The 23,680-nt window shown below is 41.0% G+C and overlaps 1 protein-coding gene and 1 long non-coding RNA gene across 4 annotated transcripts in view; one reads left to right on the forward strand and one right to left on the reverse strand.

The window, feature by feature from the left end:
- LOC131814845 (uncharacterized) overlaps positions 1 to 23,680 on the forward strand; it is a 180,348-nt gene that overhangs the window by 14,687 nt on the left and 141,981 nt on the right. The gene's annotated exons all lie outside the window — the stretch shown is intronic.
- Positions 21,148 to 21,483, reverse strand: LOC131814844 (large ribosomal subunit protein eL32-like). The gene has a single exon (XM_059146230.1). It carries the CDS (start codon positions 21,481 to 21,483, stop codon positions 21,148 to 21,150), a length of 336 nt encoding a protein of 111 aa, XP_059002213.1.

Raw genomic sequence — 23,680 nt, forward strand, 5'->3', positions numbered from 1 at the left:
TGTTCTGTACCGTTCTGCCTCGTGCCACACATCAGCCTTTTCCCTTTATTCTCCTGAAGGCATTGCATGTATAAGGCTGTTGTGAGTAATAATGACTCTTTGTAATAACAGCTATTATCTGCTGAGTGCTAACCCTGTGCCAGCACTGTTACAAGTACTTAAGTATCTATTAACTCACTTAATTCTCATACCGGCTCTGTAAGAGAAATATGATCAGCATCCTCATTTTACACTTGATCTTAGCCAAAAGGTCGAGAAGCAATTAGCATACTCATTTTACAGATGAAGAAACTGAGGCACAGATAGGTTAAATAACTCATCTCAGCCTACCCAGTTAGTAAAGATTGAAGCTAGGTTTTCAAAGATCATGTACTTACCGTTCTCCTGGCCCTTGATGTATAAGGAAGTATCTTGGTTTTCTTTCTTCCCGTGAATGATATCCTCATATTATTCTTCTCATTTGGGACGTCAGATTCCTTATTCCTGCTATTACTGCTAAAGGGGCTGGGGCCCAGAAGGAGGGAGAAGGATTCTTAGTTTGTAAAGAGAAGCCCAAGGAAAGGCTTAGAGTAGACTGAGCCCCAACTGTGTGCCAGCATTGTGTGAGGCCCTCCCACATATACTCTCTCTGGAATTCTCACCACCACAGTTAATTACTATTATTGTCCTTGTACAGAAGAAGAGGCTACGTTTCAGGAAGGTAAGGATTGGCCTCAGGTTATACTGCTCATGAGCTGTGGAGAAACAGATTGTGACCAGGTCCGTCTGGCCCCAGAGTATTTCATGGTACCAGCCTGGCTTTCTCAGGGTCAACCCTGAGCCTTTCTGCCCTCAAGCACTCCATGCTGTGAATTAGTTCAATGGGTGACTTTCCTTTTGGTAGGCCTCTTCTCCTTTTTTAACCTCTCAGATTTAGCTTTTCTATTAAACTGTTTCAAATAAATGAGCAAATATTTTAGTGTTGATTATGTTAATGTTAGGTAGGAGTAGCTGATGAATTAAGGATTTATTTATTTATTTATTTGTTTGTTTATTTATTTATTTGACACAGACAGAGAGATCACTAGTAGGCAGAGAGGCAGGCAGAGAGAGAGAGTGGGAAGCAGGCTCCCCACTGAGCAGAGAGCCCAATGTGGGACTCCATCCCAGGACCCTGAGATCATGACCTGAGCCGAAGGCAGAGGCTTAACCCACTGAGCCACCCAGGAACCCCAAATGCATTAAAAATTCTTTTAAAAAAATATTTTATTTATTTTTTTGACAGAGATCACAAGTAGGCAGAGAGGCAGGCAGAGAGAGAGAGAGAGGAGAAAGCAGACTCCCTACAGAGCAGAGAGCCTGATGTGGGGCTCCATCCCAGGACCCTGGGATCATGACCTGAGCCGAAGGTAGAGGCTTTAACCCACTGAGCCACCCAAGTGCCCTGGATTAAGAATTCTTATTGAAATATTTAACCTTATCATTCCAATGGGCTATAACTATGATGCCAGTAAGTATCATAAACTTTGTTCATCTGAATAACATCTTATAGTGTTATTAGATGTTAGAGCATAGCCTTTAACACCTCAGGAGGGAGGAGCGTGTGTGTGTGTATGTGTGTGTTGTACACAGGTACCATTTCTCATGAAGTTCTCCGTGAAGTAGGACTATCAGGACCCTGTGTAGGTCAACTCAAAGCCACTACCCTGTTGAGATGCCGTACTTGCTGTCCCAGATTATTCTGGCAATGTATTTTAAGGGTTTGTATCTGATAAGGATTTGTATCACACAATGAAGAGAGTCTATAAGATTGATTTTTTTTTTCATGGCCGAGCAGCTTTATTGCAAGGCAGTTTATAGAGTCATATTCACATCGTTGGTGATGGAATGTTACTGGGGAACTTTGGGTTGTCTGCCTTTAAGATACACTTACCCACTGGGTTTCCAGAACTCACTGGTTGGTAATGGTCAGCTTCCAGAAGCTAAGGGATTGTGGCCATTAGTTTTATGTTAATGTGCTCTCAAGGTGACTTTCTTTAATCTTTTTGATTTCTATGTGAAAAACAAAGTGTTGAGGCAAACTGCTGTGTACAAATCACCACAGATTTCATGGCCTAAAACAGTACCCATTAATTATCTCGTAGTTCTGTAGTTAGAAGTCTGAGCATGTTTGACTGGATTCTGTGCTCAGAGTCTCACAAGGATAAAATCAAGATGTCCTAAAAGATTGTACATGGGAAATATTTTCTCCTCTCTAAGCTAGAGATTATATCATCATTTTAAGGACAATCCAAGACCACTTGATATTCGTATTGGAAAATGTAGCTATAGAAATTTGAGAGGATGAGCATTTTGATATTCCATTTAATTTAATTTAATAGTATTGAGTTTCAGAATTTATTCACACAACATAATTTCGTCTCGTAGTCAACCGACAGACCATCTTCTGGGACTAAAAAACCCTGTGCTGAGAACATATCTGAATTGGACTTTCGGTTTTGCCAGTTGAACAAAAGATTTTTCCTTGTCTCCATTTCTCCCTCTAAAGATGGCATCGATACTACTTTTTTTTCTCCTTATGTATGTTTCATTTTGTAAAACACGTGCTCAGCAGAGGCTCAGTGGATGGTACAGAGCTTTTGATCTCAATTTCTTTCTTCTGAAGCCAGTGTTCATCTCATATTTTCACACTAGGAGAAGTAACCTCTTTGCAAGGGGACTGTGCATACCTCATCTCTTCCTCCCATCAGTCCTTTGGCTATGTGTTGCAGTAACATGTGACATTTGCATTGCATGTTACAGTTTACCAAGGGAACATGACCTGTTCAGTATCTGCGATGGACTGAAAGTTTATGTCCTTCCCCAGCCCCACCAAATTTATGTGTTGAAATCCTAACCCCCAAGGTGATGGCATTAGGAGGAGAGGGAGGCCTTTGGAAAGTAACTCGGTCATGAGGGAGAGCTTTCATAAATGGAATTACTGTCTTTATAAAAGAGACCCCAGAGAGAGCCCTTGCCCCTTCAACCATGTATGGTTCAGTGAGAAGATGAGGAAACAGGTTCTCACCAGACATGAATCTGCCTGAGCCATAATCTTGGACTTCCCAGCCTTCAGAACTGTAAGAAATCAATTTCTGTGGTTTATAATCTGTCTAGTATGTGGGATTCTGTTACAGAATACCAAATAAACTTAGACAGTATCTAACTTGATTCTTTCTAAAATTCTGTGTGGTAGGGAGATGCCTAGGTGACTCAGTTAATTAGGTGTCTGACTCCTGATCTTGGCTCAGGTTTTGATCTCAGAGTTGTGAGTTCAAGTCCCGTCCTGGGCTCAACGCTGGGCATGGAGCCTACTTAAGAAGAAAAGAAAAAATAAGATTCTGTGAGATGGATGTTGTTATTACTTCTGTTTTATAGATAGGGCGAATAAGATTCAGGAATTAAATGATTTGTTCAAATTCACCTAAGAAACAGAGCCAAGACTGGCACTTATATTTCTGACTTCAAATGCAGTGCTGTTTCTGCCTCATCTGAGCTAAGCAGTAAGAGGTCAGAGAAGCATAGAAGGACCCAGACATACGTAAAAACAATTTCAGATACGAGGAGTGACTTTAGTTCGGGGTCATTGTCCTTCTTGTGCTGTTTGAACTCTAAATTTAGGCCCTTTTGATTTTTCTTCTCAAGCTTGTTTTTCCAGAATCCAAATCAGCGTGTTGGCACTGTCCTGCACGACTGTCAATATCTACCCTGGGGTACAGCCATGCCTGGTGTGGGAGGAAGTGACTGCGCCAAAAGGCTATCTGTTAACACTGCCTCCTTGATAAAAGGCAGTTGCGCTATTTTCATATGGGCCTCACATGTTTATAATCCACATGTTTCAATTGAAGTGTGAAAAGGGAGGGGTCAGGTCAATAGGGTTCTCTAAGATTTGTATCTCTGAGACTTTGTGGGTCCCCTTACAGGATGATTAGCACAAGAACTTACAGACAGGGGCACCTGGGTGGCTCAGTGGGTTAAGCTTCTACCTTCGGCTCAGGTCATGATCCCAGGGGCCTGGGATCGAGCCCCGCATCGGGCCCTCTGCTCAGCAGGGAGACTGCTTCCTCCTCTCTCCTCTCTCTCTCTGCCTGCCTCTCGGCCTACTTGTGATTCTCTGTCTGTCAAATAAATACATAACATCTTAAAAAAAAAAAAAAGAATTTACGGACAAAATATTCTAAATAAATCCAGGAATTTACTCATTCTTAGCATTGTTTCCTAATCCCATACCTAACACAATTATTCATGTATCCAGACATTCCAGAAATAGTAGATCTAGTAGCAATGTAGATTGGGGATAGGAAATGGGCCTCTGAATCCAGGGTGGCTGAGTTGAAATTCAGACCCTGCCACTTATTAGCTGGGTGACCTTGGCAAATAACTTAATTTCTCTGTACCTCATCTATAAAAGGGGGGTGATAATAGAGCCTACTTCTTAGGGTTTCTGTGAAGATGGTGAATTATTAAATGTAAAGCACTTGGAACAGTGTCTGTGACCACTTCTCAAGTGGCCCTCAAAGATGTCCTGCCATCATCCCCAGAACCTGGAGCTACGAGGAGATATCACAACCACAATCCTGTTATGTGAGCATAGTTGACCTTAGATAAGGACCCTAACCCATGGCCCTCAACTAATCACACAGGTCGCTTTAAAAGCAGAGAACTTTCTCCAGCTGATGGTGGAAAAGGAAGTCAGAGAGATTCCGAGTGTGAGAAAGATGTGATGTGCTGTTGGTAGCTTTGACAATGGAACAGGCCAGGTGTGAGGGAATATGGTCAGCCTTGAGGAGCTAACAGAGACCGCTGGTAGGCAGCCAGCAAGGATATGGGAATCTCGGTCCTACCGCTGCAGGGAATGAATTTGGCCAACAACGTGAATGAGCTTAGAAGCCGATCCTTCCCAGAACCTTCCAATAAGCTCATATGACTAATAGGTAGACTTCAGCCTCATGAGACCCTATGCAGAGAGCCCAGGCAAGCAAGCCTGGACTTCTGAACTACAGAATTGTGAGACAATGGATGGGTGTTGTTTTTTAGCCACTAAGCTTGTCGTAATTGGTTATGCAGCAATACAAAACGAATACAGTTACCAAAGTGCATAATAAATATTAGCTCTCATTGTTACATTTGTTTTGAAGGTGTTCAATGATTGATGTACTGTATACAACGCTGGGGAAACAACAGTGAATGAAATACAGGATTTAGAGTGAAGAAGATAAACAATTTCATTTTTTGCGGACATCCGGGCTCAATGAACATCCACCATATATACATTTCTTCTTTTCTTCCTTGCTTTGGCTCATGTCTTTCATGATAAATATTAATTCTTAAGTTTCTCTTATTTTTAGCCAGTGGCTAGATGCTATTCAGCCATCAGCAGCAACTGATTGCCAGGAGAGAGTTGGGAGCAGGATTTATTGGATGTCTCCTGTGCAGAACCGTTAGGAGCTGTGGGAATCTCCTAGCATTTGTGCTCCAGTGTTGTAAGGCATACAATGGGGACGTCTGTTTTTAACAAAGGATCTATATAATCCTTTATCTCTAGAATCCACCACCTGGTGTTCTCAACAGCCCTGAGCACAGAACAATTCCCAGTTTAATCAAACTGGAATATAAAAGGAGCAATGGAGGCTGCAGTGTGTGATCCCCTTGAAGTTGTTCCAAGGGAAAGGGACCTTTTGTTACAGAGACAGCTCATTTTAGAGTTCAGTGGCCTGTGACACTTCCCCAGCTGGCAACTCAGCGGGGACCTTCTGATACTTTCCTGCACTCAAAAGCCATTTTTGGTGGGCAGAACGGTGCGACGGTCATTAAGGGCTGCTTGGTGGGAGGGGTGGAGGTAGGGGAGAAGGACAGCAATAAGGAATGGTGGTATTGGCGAGTGTGCCTGCAGGGACTATGATTTTTATTCAAAGATGAGATGTGTTCATTTTCCGAGTCTTTGCTTTATGATGAGGGTGGGCGGGGGAGGGGGGTTATATATATTTACTAAGAGCCGGGATGATAATATCACTGGAGTTTTGTTTACATTTATTTATTTTTTTTTTTAAATTTTTTATTTTTTATAAACATATATTTTTTATATACATATATTTTTATCCCCAGGTCTGTGAATCACCAGGTTTTTTAAAGGCCCTTGGATTGGAGCTGGGGTGGGAAGAGGGAACCTAATCTGTTCGTTGCCCATGATAATTTTGAAGCATCCTGTTCCCTTCCTGAACTAGGAATTAGTTTCTTCCTATTGAGATTTTTCAGAGGTAAGACATGAAAACTTCCAAAAGCCGTTCCAATATCAAAATGCATTTTATAGAAACCTAGAGTTATAAACCTAGGAGGTGTCTCGGGGTCATGAGGTCTCATTTGGCCACGCTTGCCCATGTGGGTCGGAGTCTCATCACCACGTCCCCAGGGGAGATCATCTAGCATTTGAACAGTGAGACACTTTAAAGAGCAGGAGCCTGGGGACAGACAGAGTTGTTTTTAGATCGTTATTCTATTACTTTCTGGCTGTGTGATCTTCAGCAAATTATTTGTCTTTCCTAAGCTTCAGTTTCCTTACTGGATAATGGGAATAATGCTATCTCACCTTTAGTCTAATTGTGAGGATTAAAATAAATAACCAATGTAAAGTGATGTCTAGTAATTTCCATCCAGTAATTTTTAAATTTTTAAAAAAAATTTAAAAAAGATTTTATTTACTTATTTGACAGAGAGACAAAGAGAGAGGGACCACAAACATGGGGAGTGGGAGAGGGAGAAGCAGGCTTCCTGCTGAGCAGAGAGCCTGATGTGGGGCTGGATCCCAGGACCCTGGGATCATGACCTGAGCAGAAGGCAGATGCTTAATTACTGAACAACCCAGGTGCCCTGCATCCAGTAATATTTTTAAAAATTTCCTGTGTATAAATTATTGCCATATTGACTTGGGCAAGTGTCAGTCTAGTGTGGAAAGCCTGGAAGATAGGGAAGAAGGAGGGGCGGTAGACTAAGTCCCTGAACTTCACACTCTATGTCCAACCGGTTACTTGGTATCTCTTCTCAGGTGTATGAAAGGCATTTCAGACTTAACACATTCAAAACCAAGATCCCATTTTTTTTTTTTTCTTCAAAGCTGTACCTAGTCTTTCTATGTCAGTCAATGACAACTCCATCTCCTCTTTCCATTGCTATGACCAGATCTTTGATGTCATCCTTGATTCTTCTCTTTCTCTCACCCATTCAACCTGTCAGGAAATTCTGTTCACGCTCTTCTCAGATTATGTCAAGAGTCCAACCACTTTATACCCTCGCTGCTGTTTCTGACTTTGGTTCAAATCATCAGCATTTTTCAGTGCAAGAGACAGGAGTGATTCTGTTCAAGTATATCAGACCAGATAGTTCTTTGGCTCAGAACTCTTCACTGGGCTCCCCGTGTCCTTAACTAAAAGCCAAAGACCTTCTGGTGGCCTACAACAAGGCTGCTGAAGTATGGGACATGGACATGAGTCTCTCTGCAAACTGTCACTAGTTCTTGGGGACATTAGGAGCTTGTGTCATAATGTAAATCAGCGATGTCACTAAGCATAGTGCTTAATTTGCCTGTCATTTTGTTCTTACAAGACTTTCTCAATAAAGGAAGCGGTGCACTGATTGCCGTTCTGGTGCCAACTCCTCCACCTGCCCTCAATGTTCTTTCTTTGACCTCATCTCCCGTTCTCGAGTCCCCCTTCTCTGCCTGTTCTTAGTCAAGCTGGTCTGCCTGTTGTTCTTCAAACACAAACACTGGCTGCACTTCTGCCCTCTGCACAAGCTAGTTTCTCTGCCTGAAATGCTTTCCTCCCAGATGCCCAAGGCTTCTCCCCTGGCCACGTTCCGGCCTTTACTCAAATGTCACTGCTTCTGTGAAGTCTTCCCTGATTACCCTGACGTTTCCTCTCACACCTCACTGCTTTATTTTTCTCTAAAACTCTTATCTCCCTTCAAATTGCTAATATAATTTATTTATTCATTAAAAAATCATCATCCCCATTCTATTGCAATGTCAACTCCATAAAATAGAGACTTTTTAAAAAATTTTGTTTTCATTTAACCCTGGCATCAAGAAAAATGCTGGTAAATAGTAAGCACTTGGAAAATGTTTGAATTTGAAAGTAAAAAATGAAATGGCTTGACAGAAGCTATATTTTTGTTTGTTTTATGGGACCATATTTTTAAAGCTTTAAAAAACTGTCCAGAGGTACTACTGTTTGAGCCAGGAGTATGTTCTGTCAGGCTGGGATGGAACTTGGGATGTCCAGGAAGGCAATTAAAAGACTTATACAAATCAGGGGTGTCTGGCTGGCTCAGTTGGTGGAGCAGGCAACTCTTGATTTCAAGGTTGTGAGTTTGAGCCCCATATTGGGTGGAGAGATTACTTAAAAAAAAAAAAAATCTTTTTAAAAAAAAGGTCTATGCAAATCAAAAACTTGGTCAAACAGGCAGTGTTGACAGTGAAGTTTATGAGTAGCTCATCATTATTTGATGTTTCTATTCCTGCCAAAATAATATTATCTTATTGTTTAAGTTTAATTTAATTTATTTTCCTTAATGAGTATGAGTTCCATATTTTTGCTCCTTCTAAAATTTTGTTTTGTGCAGTGTCAGCATTTATTTTTTTTTAAATTTAATGACTGGTCTTATAATATTTTAACAATCTGTATCAACTTATATAGAAGTTTCTCTCTATATATGAAGATATTAAACAGCTGTAGGCTTTTGTATTTGCTCATATTTTTCTGTCAGACATTTGCTTTTTCATCTCTAAGGTTTGTACCATCATAGTTTTGAAATTTTCTTTAGTTAAATATGTTGATCTTTTATCTTTTTAATATCTTCTCTATCACCTTAGGGTTTAGTATTCAGCCTTCCTCCAGTCTTTGAATTTCCAATTTTTGTACTTTGTATTTCGAAATGCTTTTTGATTTACATGAAAGTTGCAAATACAGCATAGAAAGTTCCTGTACACTCTTCACCCCGCTTCTCCAAATATTAGCATCCTGCCCAACCATAGCACAATTATCAAAACTAAAACATTGACATTGGTGAAATGCTATTAACTAAACTTTTGACTCTATTTGCATTTCACCATTTTCTGGTAATGTTCTGTTTCTATTTCAGAATTGAGTTTAGGGTCCCACATCTCATCTCATTTAGCTGTCATGTCTCCTAAGTCCTCTCTTTGAGTACTCACATCTTCTTAGCTGTTAACATTGTTCCTCAGTCTTTCCTTCTCTTTCATGATGTTGATACTTTTGAAGACAACTGGTCAATTATTTTGAAGAATGTTTCTCTGGTTTGACTGACTTTTCTTTCATCAGATTGAGGTTATGTGTTTTTGGCAAGAATACAATAGACTTAATGTCCTTGCCCTTCTCTGTGGCATAGCACGGGATTCATGATGTCAGTATGTCTTATTACTGCTTATTACTGGTGATGTTAACCGTGATCATTTGGTTAAAGTGGTATCTGCTGCATGTCTCTTCTGCAAAGTTGCTATTTTCTTCTTTGTAATTAATAAATATCTTGGCAGGGGAGGACATTTTGAGATGTTGGAAATACCCTGTTTTTCCTCAAACTTCTGCCCACTAATTTTATGATCTATCTGTGGATCTTGCCTCTAATAATTATTACAGTGGTGTTCTAATGGTGAATTTTTTTTACTTCCCTTGTTTGTTCTACTTTCATTAAATGGAACTCTTTTGTAAGAAAAATCTTTCTCTTTGGCTGAATTCATTCATTCATTCATTTGAGTATGGACTCAAGGATATTTACTTTGTTTTTCTGGGCCATAATTCAATACTATTACTATTGTTTTGTTGCTCAAACTGTTCTAGCTTAGTACCACTGGGTCATTTTTACGTGTCTCCACCCTTTTTTTTTTTTTTAATTATTTGAGTTTTTTTATTCTTCTATTTTTACTTTTAAAATATATCTGTTTGGGGGGCACTCAAACAGTAGGCTCAGTCGGTTATGTGTCTGACTCTTGATTTTGGCTCAGGTCATGATCTCAGAGTCATGAAATCAAGCCCTGGGTCCATGCTGCGCACAGACCCTGCTTGAGATTTTCTCTTTCTCCCTCTACTCTTCCCCTCCACTCATCTCTATCTTAAAAAAAAAAAAAAAAATTAAATGAAAAAAGTGTATCTGTCTTTATTGGGGATATGAGGAGAAGTGGATGTAGGTTGGCAAGGTCTCATGGAGGCTCAAGTGTCCAGTTAGGTTTTGTGGCTTTTTAAGACTCCCTTCAGGTAGAAAGATCCTTGGACACAGGGAAGCTGGGTGCCCTGGGTCATATGATTGTTGCTGTTTAAATCATTTGCTGTGAGTAGGGTCTCAAATATAGCCTTGGTTCCAACTTTGGACAATGACCTGACACATGTCATCTTAGTGATTCTGAAATTAATACATGATAGCAGAGATAGAAATCCCAGCTTAGCAAACTCAACACCCAAAGAACAAATAATCCAATCAAGAAATGGGCAGAGGACATGAACAGACATTTCTGCAAAGAAGACATCCAGATGGCCAACAGACACATGAAAAAGTGCTCCATATCACTCGGCATCAGGGAAATACAAATCAAAACCACAATGAAATATCACCTCACACCAGTCAGAATGGCTAAAATCAACAAGTCAGGAAATGACAGATGCTGGCGAGGATGCAGAGAAAGGGGAACCCTCCTACACTGTTGGTGGGAATGCAAGCTGGTGCAACCACTCTGGAGAACAGCATGGAGGTTCCTCAAAATGTTGAAAATAGAACTGCCCTATGACCCAGCAATTGCACTATTGGGTATTTACCCTAAAGATACAAACGTAGTGATCCAAAGGGGCATGTGCACCCGAATGTTTATAGCAGCAAGGTCCACAATAGCCAAACTATGGAAAGAACCTAGATGTCCATCAACAGATGAATGGATCAAGAAGATGTGGTATATATACACAATGGAATACTATGCAGCCATCAAAAGAAATGAAATCTTGCCATTTGCGACAACATGGATGGAACTAGAGCGTATCATGGTTAGCGAAATAAGTCAAGCAGAGAAAGACAACTATCATATGATCTCCCTGATATGAGGAAGTGGTGATGCAACATGGGGGCTTAAGTGGGTAGGAGAAGAATCAATGAAACAAGATGGGATTGGGAGGGAGACAAACCATAAGTGACTCTTAATCTCACAAAACAAACTGAGGGTTGCTGGGGGGAGGGGGTTTGGGAGAAGGGGGTCGGATTATGGACATTGGGGAGGGTATGTCCTTTGATGAGTGCTGTGAAGTGTGTAAACCTGGTGATTCACAGACCTGTACCCCTGGGGATAAAAATATATGTTTATAAAAAATTAAAAATTTAAAAAATAACAAAAAAAAAAAATAAAGTGACAATTAAAAAGAAAAAAAAAGAAATCCCAGCTTCTTAGTTCCAGCCCAGTATTATTTCCGTGTTCTTAAGAATGCTTAAGGCTGACTCTGCTACTTCTGAGGATATGCCATCTGGTTGTGTGTCAGCTCTATGGATTTTGAAACATGAGGAAAGATGGAGAGAGTGGTAGCTTCCTGGGTGTGTGTAAACTTCATTAAACTGATCATTTTCATTCCTGTTTTCATTGGAGAAGGCAGTGACACCGCCAAGTTGTGAGTGCTTGATGCCTCAGATAAAAATGGATGTTCACGTTAAGAGTTTTGGTGTTGGGTTGCCTTCTTGGCATTCCCAGCACTCAGCTGCTTTCTTCTAGTGGTCACCTGAGACATCTGGCTGAACAGGGTCTAATCCCTGTGCTCTCGTCCGTGACTAACCAGCACTTCTCTTGCTGGATTCGTCTCCAGGGATCACAGGACAGCTTGGCTTCTTCCTTCCTGGAGCAATGTTCTGTTAACGCCAACCGTGGGGAGCTGGGTGTAACGTAATACAGATACTTGGAATCGCTGAGTCACTTCACAGTGACCGTCATGCCTGTGAATGTGAGGGAGCAGCATGGAAGTAAAACAGTCTTTAACAACATTACTAGACTTCTCAGACACTCTCATCTTCCCCACATTTGTGTTAAACATTTGGCCATGTCATGAATTCAGGTTGAGTCAAGAAGAATTTTCTGATATTAAGGATTGAGATAAGTGAAAAAGATTACCCCTGAGATCATATTTGTGAAAGTGGCTTAGACCAAATGAATAGCCCTTTAATCCTCTATTGCCATATAGATGTTTTTTCTTTATTATTTTCTGTTTTGGCAGCCTGTTTATAATTTGAAAACTATATCTACTTGTTCACCAGTTATAGATTGATAAGCTATCAGTTTGAACTAGGGATGAACTGTCTAATCAGGTTGTTTAGACCCTATCTCGGGAGCCTGGGTGGCTCAGTTGGTTAAGTGACTGCCTTCGGCTCAGGTCATGATCCTGGAGTCCCGGATCGAGTCTTGCACTGGGTTCCCTGCTCCCTGGAGAGTCTGCTTCTCCTTCTGACCCTCACCCCTCTCATCCTCTGTCTCCCTCATTCTCTCTCTCTCTCTCGAATAAATACATTTAAAAAATTAGACCCTTTATCATAACGAAATATAAAATTGTGAGAAGCTCTGGTGCTCATGGCGGGTAGAGAGCATGGGGGACTGGAGAGGTGAGCTGCTGAACTCCCTTACCAAGTTCTTTATCTTTGTTGCCTCTTTTTCTGCAAAGAAGAATCCTTAGCTTAAATCCCAATTGTCTAGAAAAATTTATTTTTTCAAACTATATTCACTAAGCCAGTTACTGTGTACCAGGCACTGCGCTAATATAGCTAGGAAAACACTCATAAACAAGATGGTCTTGACATCATGGAGCTTAAGGTCTACAGCCCAATAGAAGTATAATGTACACACATGTAGCTTAAAATTTTCTGGTAGCTATGTAAAAACAAAAAAGCAAAAAGAAGCAGATAAAATCAATTTTTAAAATATAATTAATAGATATACTTAAAATGTAAATGTATAATCAATATAAAAATAGTGAGATATTTTACATTCTTTTTACTGCATTCAATCTTCAAAATTTGGTATTTTACACTTGTAGCACATCTCACTTTGGATGAGCCACATGTTAAGTGCTCAACAGCCTCATTTGCCAGTGGATACTGGACAGGGCAATGCAGGTTTGACTGAAAAATAAAAACATTCAGATCATAATGGTAATAAGTGCCTTAGCCAGGGAGGAAACTCTGCTTGCTCAGCACTGGGGAGCTGAGACCTGAGGGATGAGCGGGAGGTGACCAGAAGAAAGGAAGGTAACAGAATTCTAGGCAAAGGGAACTGTGTGATGTCTTTGAGTTGAGAAAGGAGTGAAAAGGAAACCAATATGTGGAAATTTGTGAATGAGGGAGAAAATGATGGTACTAAGAACAGGAAAAGAGAAATCATCCAGATAGGAGAAATCTAGTTCTAGAGGTAGGATAATGTTTGATTTTAAAATGTTGACTTTCAGGTGCAAAAAGCAGAGATGGGGGAGAGGCAAACGGGAGAGTGGAGAGACTAGAGGTTCAGCCTTCCGAGTCGACGGAGCTGTGGCTTCTGTTCACGTCCTAGAGTCTGAACTTCTTTTCAGGGGCCACTTGTTAGGTGGGCTGGAGACCACAATGGGCAAGAGGGAATCAGGTACATTGGTTAATGAGCTCAGGAGGGCGAAGAGACGGTGAACATAAAATTGTGTTCTTGAGAAGGCCAAAGGTCATGATGCGGAGATCGAAATGATGACGTCTTCGGATCGAAAGGAAAAGGAATGGAAGATAAAATCAAAGGGTTAGAAGCTGGGAGAGGGGGCATGGAGTGGGAAGCAGAAATAAGAAGGGAAATCAAAGTTAGAAAGTCAAAAGTGATAGGTGATTAGCTGCCTGTGGCATGGTGGATGGTGAGTGAGCCAGGTTTAAGGTGAAGGTGAAGTGATAGCTCTCATGTTACTAATGCTTCTACAAACTGGTGGTTTCAGAGGAAATGACCTGGAGACTGAAGAGAGGCCCGGGAAAATGGGCTAATCTCTCTAAGAGCCAAGATATGCTTCTAAGCCTGGACAGAAATCTTCCTTGCTTGGGCACTGTGGGAAGCCTGCTCCGACTGGTACCAGACCCAAGTGAAGTGTCTGCTACTCTCGGCAAATCTTACAGAGGTGGTGGTGATGAAAGCTGGTATTTGTCTTTCAGCTGGGGGCTCTCCTCTGCCCATCACAAGGAGCAGGCAGGGGATTCCTAGATCACTAGGCTCCTGGCCAACCACCACTAGTGTTGAAGCTTCAACATCATCGTTAAGTCACTAAGAGCTTGCTGTGTCCATGCGGAGATCACATGACAAAGCTTGATTCCTAAGCTCCCAGAGTTTTTGTTTCTGACCCTTTCACCTGGAACACTGGACCAGCGGTGTCAGTTGTGAGAGAGAGAGAAGGCAGCAGTTCTTTCAGGCCTTTTGTGGATGGGAAGGGAGAGAGAGAAAGGGGAGGTGGTAGAGGAGTTTGGAAGCTATAAAGGACCAGATTGTTCAGGGTTTGGAGGTCATCAGAAGGACTTTGCTTTTTATTCTAGGAGTAATAAGAAGATGGGGGAGTGTTTTTACATAGAGGAGTGTTCAGAAGATCTGATTTGTGTTTTTAGAAGTTTGCTCTGGCTGCCTTGAGATCCAGCTGTATTGGATCTAGAGGAAGAGTCAAGTTCCCCTTCTAATTCTGGTCTTGTAGCTGGTCAAAGGTCTGATTCCCAAGTGACAGCAAAAGAAGCGGAAACAACGCACAGAGGCAAGAAAGGAGGAGCAGGACAGGGTAGCACAGTCGCGGGAGGTTCCCCCTGCCCACATTCTACCGGCTTGCCAACGCAGCCGACGTCAAAGGAAGTCGAGCATGCAAAAGACGTCTTTGAAGTTTTGTTTGAAGAGAAGCCATGCTTAGGAACGGGTTTGAAAAACTTGAAAATGGGATGATAAATGAAGGGCTTGCCATGCTGGGGGGCTGGCCCACATCAGGTGTGCTGAGAAGACTGGCCAGAGCAGGCCCCAAACAGAAGCTCCCTGGCAGGACTGTTCAGTCCTGCTTCTCCTCGGCCACTCCCCCCCCCCCCCCCCCTTATGGAGGAGTTCAGAGGGGATTTGCCTCCAGAAGGACCATCTGAGAATGGAAATCCACTTCTTTCACTCCCTGTCCTGACAGACTTCCGCCTCTGGGCCACCTGCCCTTCACCACAGTGGACCAGCCTCCATTCTCCCTGTAGCGAGGCCCCTGTGAGGCCCAGGTGCACTGCGCCCTCTCACAATTTATCGTGCACAGGGGAGACAGAAAGTTCATCTCTGGCAGGTAATTTTAGTGCAAACCTTTTGTAATTACTAAGAGGAAATTTCAGGGCACGGGCTGCATGCAATCCTTCTTCTCCTTTGGTTGGAGTCAGTTAACGATGAAGTAGTGGCTCATTTTGTACCTCTGCCTTAGCTGCAGGATGTCAGGGCATGTTCTAGAAACCGCTCCGCACAACGCTTGGTAAATGAACTCTTCCTTTCTGTTCAGTCCTGACTCCCAAACCTTCCAGAGCTGGGCTGGACTGGTTCAGTTGATCTGTTTCTCTCTCTCTCTCTCTGCCTTTGAGATTTCTGGAAAGGTAAAGTCCACTTGTGTGGGCTCAGGCTTATCTCTTCAGCCGCAGGCTGGGGTGGTTTCTTTTCAAGCTGCACAACCCCCCAGGTGGTTAGCAGTCTCTGACTTTTGCCCTTGGACCTTGCTGGGCTCACCCCCACACCCCCTGCCCCATAACTCTTCAGCTCCCTGGCCTGCTCTGCTTGGTTGAGACCTCTGTGTCTGTCTGCAAAGCCTCCGCTTTCTCCTCTATCTTTTTTTTTTGTTGAACCTCATCTCTCTCTCTCTTTTTTTAAAGATTTTATTTAGTTATTTGACAGAGAGAGATCACAAGTAGGCAGAGAGGCAGGCAGAGAGAGAGGAGGAAGCAGGCTCCCCGCTGAGCAGAGAGCCTGATGTGGGACTTGATCCCAGGACCCCAGAATCATGACCTGAGCCAAAGGCAGAGGTTTTAACCTGAGCCACCCGGGTGCCCCAAACCTCATCTCTCTTTCCAGGACTTCACGACCTGCCCTTCCAGACACAGCTTAGTCTGGCCCCTCCTGTCATCTTTTCCATCTTGAGCCCTGGGACCTGAAACAGGTGAAGCCAACTTGCTCTCATGTAAAATCCCAGGGCCCCTATGCTGTACATTATACAACTTTTTTCTTATTCTTTTTTTTTTTTTTTAATTTATTTGACAGAGATCACAAACAGGCAGAGAGAGAGAGAGGAGGAAACAGGCTCCCCACAGAGCAGAGAGCCTGATGTGGGGCTCGATCCAGGACCCTGGGATCATGACCTGAGCTGAAGGCAGAGGCTTTAACCCACTGAGCCACTCAGGCGCCCCTGTACATTATACAACTTTAATAAATTTTGAGAATGCAACTCAGTCGTTTTGCAAAGGTCATATCTGTGGATTTCTATGAATCAGATTTCTTTTTCAAGGCTTTTCTAAAAGGTATTGGTTTTATTTCAAAATTTTTACACTCTGCATATGTTTTCTAAGTATCTAACCCCCGAATGTATTAGTACCTCTCTTTAAAGCTCTACTGTTTTTGTTAAAGAAATACTGTGTGCTCTCTCTCTTTCTCTCCATCTCTCTGTATATATGTATATAAGGTTAAATGATTTTTATAAAAAGCATTCAGAAAAGATTTGAATGTACATTTTGAACTTTAAATTGAGATGTCAGATCTTTTTATTTAAGTAATTATAGTTGAAAGTAGTTGTAGTCCTAATTTTATAAGAGGTAAATCCTAATAATTATATCCCTGTGTACATTAGTAAAGATGGGTATTTCTGTTAGTATAAAACAAAGGTTCATTGGAGTTGCCTCGGGTGGGGTTCTGGCTTGGTTGCAGGTGCCCGGAAGATTTAAGGTAGTGATTAGGGAAGCGTCTGTAAGCTACGTGTTTCACAAGTGCAGGCTTAATAGGCTGGGTAGGGGAAGAAACAGTATTTGCCTTCAGTCTGGCTTGAGTCAAGCTTTGGGAAGTGTATTGAGTTTTTAGAACTTAGGGAGGACACCCCACTGACCCTTCTTGGATCTTCCCCCCCACTCCAGTTGTAAATTCCCTTGAGGCCTAGTCATATATGAAAATATAAACACAGAAGGGTCATTAAGTAGCCTATAATGAGGCCAAAGTGCCTGTAGATTCTCTACTTTCCTTTTGTTGGATTACCTATTAGTGTTTCCTGGTAATGCACAATGAATTAGGCATTCAGAACCTTTCGGGACTCAAACGGAAAAGCGTTTGCAGAGAACGCAGTGTGACTGGCTTTGAAGCGGGCCCGTACGGACATCCCTCCTTTTCTTTTCTGACTCCTGACTTAGAAACGCAGGTGCCTCTACAGTGATCTTTGAGTCTTTGCTGGATTCCATGTCTGCACTCTTTGCTTCATCTTGATCTGTGGCTTTTAACAAGTTATGTATCAGTGGAGCTTATTATGGGAGTCTTTTCTTTAAAAAAAAAATTAAGAACAAAGGGAATACAGTTTAGAGATAATTTTTTTCCTTCTATTCATACGCCTCCTACTTGTCACTGTTTCCATCAGGATGATTTTTTTGAAAATTTATACAAGTACTCCACGTGCATTGTGGAAAAATTTTAAAATACAGAATAACTAAGAAAAAAAGAAAAAGTGACTCCCAAATTTCACCACACAGAAATGACCTGTTTGGTTTATAGCAGTCTTCTCAGTGGCATCCACTGGCACATCTAAGTTTCTAAGAACTCTTCATGGGGCTCCTGTGTGCTGTGGGTCTGTGTATAAAATTTACCGTTACTAGAAGCACAGAGAGACAAACTCTTCCTGAAATGAAGTATAGCACGTTAATGAGAAAGCGGCACCACCCCAGTGTATGTGCAATTAGCGCCCAGGGAAATGGCGCCGGTTGCATGTTTGCTGTCCCGTGGAACCACTTGGCTTTGTGAGAACAGAGGAGGTCCCTGTCAGAGCAGTGAACACAGACTGAACTGCAGCCTGACAAACCAAACAGTGTGGGATGGCTGTGGGATCGCTTAGGGCCTTTTTTTTTTTTTTTTCCCCTTTCTCTCTTCAAAAAGTCTTTGAATTCTTTTCAGTGTCTGGCCTAACCTAAAATTAAAGAAATATTAAAGAAAACACCTCTAAGCTCTACTATTACTTATTAAATTTTTTAAAAAAGAGTTATGGTGGCAACATCCAATGGTAATGGCAGTGTGGGAGAATAGATACATTCCTATGTTGCTAGTGACTTTTCAATTGCTCCAGTAGTTCTGGAGCGCATTTTGTCCAATTACAGTGAGAGCCATAAAACTGATTTTGTGCCCTTTTCCTCAGTTATCACTCACATTGTGGGATATAGCTTGAGGAAATAATCTAAAAATAGAAAGCAATTTATATAAAGATGGTTACAATTCAAATTATGGGTAATCAGGAAAGCCGTCATCAAGAGATTCCCCTTCTGTTTTACCATCCTCAGAAATGTGTTTTATCCACTCAGGAGAGCTTTTCTAGTAATGAAGCCTTTGAATGTGACTGACACTGCGGATAAGAGAAACCTCTCTTGTTGAGGTGAAAAGATGCATTTGGCTACTTCCTTCCTTCCTTCCTTCCTTCCTTCCTTCTTTCTTTTTTTAGTATTTTATTTATTTATTTATTTTTGACAGAGAAAGAGAGTGAGAGAGCGAGAGCACACAAGCAGGGGGAGCTGCAGGCAGAGGGAGGAGAGGGAGAAGCAGGATCCCTGCCAAGCAGGGAGCCCAATGTTGGGCTCCATCCCAGGATCCTGGGATCATGACCTGAGCTGAAGGCAGACGCCTAACTGACTGAGCACCCAGGCACCCCAGTTAGTGACTTTCTGTGCAAAATAAGCAGCTTGTGGATTTTCTTTAGTCCTACCAAATTTTCCCAAGATGGACACTAATGTTGATTTGAAAGATACTAGAATACAGAGTGAACATAGAGGACATCTTGAACTCACTGGCTGCGACAGGCCCTTCCACTAGTGTACAGGCCGATGTCTGGTCATTGTCTGATCAGCTTATTACCTCTTGGGGCAATTTGTCAGCAATTCTGCTATTTAGAAAGCTCTTTTTTATGTTAGAACAAAATCAACCTACTTGCAACTTCTGCCTATTATTTTCATTTCAGCCTTCTGAGAACATGTAGAATAAATCTAGCTTTCCTATAAGTCTTTTCTTTTTTTCTCCCCAGGCTAAAAAGCCTTAGCTCTTTTAGACTTTCCTCAGATGTTCAACATATGTTCAACATATGGTTATTTTTTTCTGGACGCATACCAATTGGTTGATGTACTCCTTAAAGAATTCAGAAGAAAATGACCGCAATGCCCAGAGTGTAGTCTAAACATTGAAGAGAAGGCCTGGTTCTTGACACCACGATTTCAGGAATATTAAGACCTCATTACCTTTTATCCATGCCATGTATCTAGATTGTGTGTGTATACACTAAAACCCGCTAGTATTTTCATTTGCATGGCCTGGCCTCTTCTCTATCCTGTAGAGTTGCTTATTTGAATCTAAGTGCTATTTCCTGTTCTTTTTTGTGTGTGGGGGGGGACCTATAACATATATTTATTTATTTGTTTGTTTTGTTTGTTTGTTTATTTATTTATTTATTTTGTGATCCATAGTTCATTGTTTATGCACCATACCCAGTGCTCCATGCAATACATGCCCTCCTTAATACCTACCACCAGGCTCTTATATACGATCTTTTCAGGGAGGAATAATTTAGATGTAGTAACAGGCACTAATCTGAATTTCTGTAGATATAAATGTCAATCTAACTGCCACCCAGGTCAATACATGGAATTTTTCCAGAATTCCGGGAGGTTCTCTCACGTCCTCTCACAGACAGCAGCTCCCCAAATGTAACCACTATTCTCGCTTCTATTTACCATGAATTAATCTTGCATGGTTGAACTTCATGTAAATGGAATTGTGCAATTTCAGTTCTCACCTGGTGTCTGAGAGATTTATTTATATTGCTGAGTAAGGCAAAAGATTATTCTTTTTATTGTTATGTAACATTCCATAGTATAAATTATACGACAATTTACCTATCTATTCAACTGTTTGGCTTTTTGGATAAAGCTACCATGACAATTACAGTACATGTCTTCTGGAAGATATACGTACTCATATCTGTTGATTACATATCTAGGAGTAAAACTGATGGGTCTTAGGGTACATAGCTGTTTTGTTTAGTACATACTGTCAAACAGTTTCCCCAAGTGGTAGTGCTGGTTTATGCTCTCACTAGTAATGTATAAAATTCCAGCTTTCCATATCTTTTCCAGCACTAGTTACTGTAAGTCCTTTAAGTTTTAGTCATTTTAAAGAGGTATAAAGTGCTATCTCACTATTGTTTTTTTTTAACTATTGTTTTACTTTGCATTTTTTACCAGTATAGTTTTCATGTAAAATTAATCGTGTGATTTAGCTCTATTGAATTCGCTTTGGATTGCTACTTGGTTGTCCCATGAATTCCATACTCCAGCTAGCTTTTTGCCACCCACTCATTTATTTATGTCGTTTATCTTCCAAGTCTTCATCATACAGGATGTGGACAGATTGTGGTATCAAACCCCTCTAAATTGATATTCGTGCTTTGATTGGCATCCTTTGGTAGGCCATTCAGCCAGTTCTGAAATCAACCCAACTGTATGATTATCAGCTCACATTTCACCATGCTTTCAATAAAACTATCTAGAAGCACTAAAATTCAAATCCTTGCACACCTATAATATTCTTCTGATCTACTCCTATCAAAAAATGAAGTCAATTTAAGTTGGTATTCTTTGAGAATCCACATGTCCCCCATTAATCATTTATTCCCTCTCTGTGAGCCAACAAATCATACTTTTGATTTCCTAATGGTATATCTTTCACTTTATAAATGTAGGACAACATTGCAACTTCTGGTTTTTCATAGTTCTATGGTCTTATTATCACAAATATGATATGCACATAAGCTATCTCTTCATTTTCTTCCCTGCACAGCCTGGCATCAGGACTGGTGACTCTGATGGCCAGCTGAGTGGCTCTTTCTATATAGCTATGTGGTTCTTAGAGGAACCATTGTGAGCAATCTCTGCATAGTAAGATTTATTGTGTATCAGCAGCACTTCAAGCTTCTTGACATTGTGGACGAGGAACTTGTGGAAGCCACTGGGCACCATGTACTTTGCTTTCTTGTTGCTCCCATAACCAGTGTTGGGCCTCAAGATCTGGCCCTTGAATTTTCTGTGTACCCTCTTGTCAATGCCTCTGGATTTCCACCAGCTGCACTTAATTTTGACATATTGGTTGGGCTGGTGCTGGATGAACTTCTTGGTCCTCTTTTTAACAATCTTGAACTTCACTAGAGGTCTGAGGGTGGCCATGATGCTGAGTAGGAGAGGGCTACCACCACTGCAGGCAGCATGGAGGAAGAAAGAACATTTGCAACTTCTTACCTGAAGCAGAAGTATGGTTTACAATGGTCTCCTTGTTTCTTTTGATTGCTGTGTTTAAACTGACTTTCTTTTTTATGAATGGAATTCTTCCATAAAGATTTTAAGATAGCTCATGAGTTGACAACTATATAATAAGTATGTTTTGGGAGGATGAGCATTAAGAAGTATTTTGCAATGTAAATAATCATTCACTAATTTATCTCTAAACTTGAATTTCTAATTATCTGATTTTCCTAGTCACATAGACACTAACATTTTACTTTTGCAAATGGGCAAAATGATGACAATGACTGATAATGGGAAAGATTAAAAAAAAAAAAGAAGGTAGTTCAAAACTATAAACCACTGGAGGTCATTTAATGAAGTTAACTTGATCTATTAAGTTGGAGCTCAGTGGGCTTAAAGAGAGAGTCAACTTTTAAAGTGTCTCAGGCATTAAGAGAATCTGATTTAGCCTTGAGAAATCTGGAAGCAATAATAGAAATAACCAATCTATGTGATAAGACTAGTTGCTATGTTTCTTTGTGCTTTAAGCAGGAAAAGCAAACATTTCATGGCACATATCCAATTGGCTAGAAGAGCTGCAGTAATCAACTGAAGAGTTTTTGGCCACCATAAACCCCAATAAGCCTTGTATTTTATGCTTCTCATTATATTGTATAATAATAAAATTATTAAATTAAAAAGAAACTAGAGGTTATTTAATTTAGTCTTTAAAATTTACCTATGAGGAAACTAATACTCAAGGAAGCTAAATGATTTACCTAGGTTTTACCACCCGAGGACTATTGAAGAAGCAGACAGACAATGTTTCTGCTCTCATGAAGAACACATTTTAGTCCAAAGGGGACACAGAAGAAGCAAAACACACATATTTGAAGAATAAAATAGATGGTGGTAAGTGTTAGAGAAGAGTGAGATGCATTATATCAAGTGGCCAGATCCTTCCCAATTTAGTCCTCTTTCTGCTTTACCAAAATGCTTTCTAAATGACTATTTCAGAGAAATAGAGGAGTTAAATGACACATTACTCTGAAGGTGTATTGAATGTCACAAAATTTATTTTCTTTCAATCAACTTATCCCCATTTGTTTTTTGAGAAATCAAAATTCAGACAGCATTTCCAGAATGAAGATATATATAAATGAAAAATATACATAAGACGATCAGAAAGTCCAGCAGGGCTGCCTAGGGCAAGTGAAGCATATATTTTCATCTTCAAAACTGTTTGTTCAGATATATTAATTAAAGAGAAACTTCTTTTCTCAGAGGAGTTTGATGAAATGTTTCTAAGGAACATTGGAAAGATGTTGCAAGAGTTCTACTCCAATCCTAGTTTTTGAATTGAAGTTGTCTTGTGTAGAGTTCGTCTACTTTGGCTGTCCTTCAACTTTCCTGCCACCAAACAGGGAAAACATTCAGCACCAAGCAATGTATTAGACTTGAGGGAGATTAAAAAAAAAAAAAAAGAAAACTGAGATAGGACTCTGGGCCTCAGGAATGCCATACTCTAATTAAAGAGAAAAGATAACAGTACCAGGTGGTAAGAGTGTTGAGCAATTGGTACAGATAAGAGGTTTGATAGAGATCTGAAGGAGGGAGAAATGCCTTTCTGTGGGTGGAAGGTTTCTTTGAAGGAGTTATAAGTTGGGCTGGACTCTGGAAAATGCGTGCTTTGAAAAAGAAAGCTATAATTACAGCAGTGCTTGAGGAAGATTTTCCAAATAAAGCTTTTTTAGGGAGCAGGGGCAGAGGCAGAGGCTCTTATAGCTCTTCAGTGCTATAGATACAACGTCTGCTGATGACTGATAAACCTGGGTGGCTGGATGCGGTGAACGGGGTGGGGCAGAGCCAATGAGGAGATGGGAGAAGACTTTGTAGTCTGAGTCTGGGTAATAGATAACTTCATCCATAGGACTGAGGAAGTCTGAAGGGAGATCTGGTTAGAGGGTCAGGTAATATTTGATTGCAGGCATGTCAAGATGTTGGCAGCAAATCTGATTTAAGATATCCATCAGATGATAGCAGAGAGGAACCGGGGGCTAAGACTAAGGTAATGGCAGAGTTGAAGACTCACGTGTATGAGCACTGGTAAGTGAGAGAAGAGGATGTGCGAATTCTAAAG

The sequence above is a fragment of the Mustela lutreola genome, chromosome 14 (assembly GCF_030435805.1).
Source record: "Mustela lutreola isolate mMusLut2 chromosome 14, mMusLut2.pri, whole genome shotgun sequence".
NCBI classification, from domain to species: Eukaryota; Metazoa; Chordata; class Mammalia; order Carnivora; family Mustelidae; genus Mustela; species Mustela lutreola.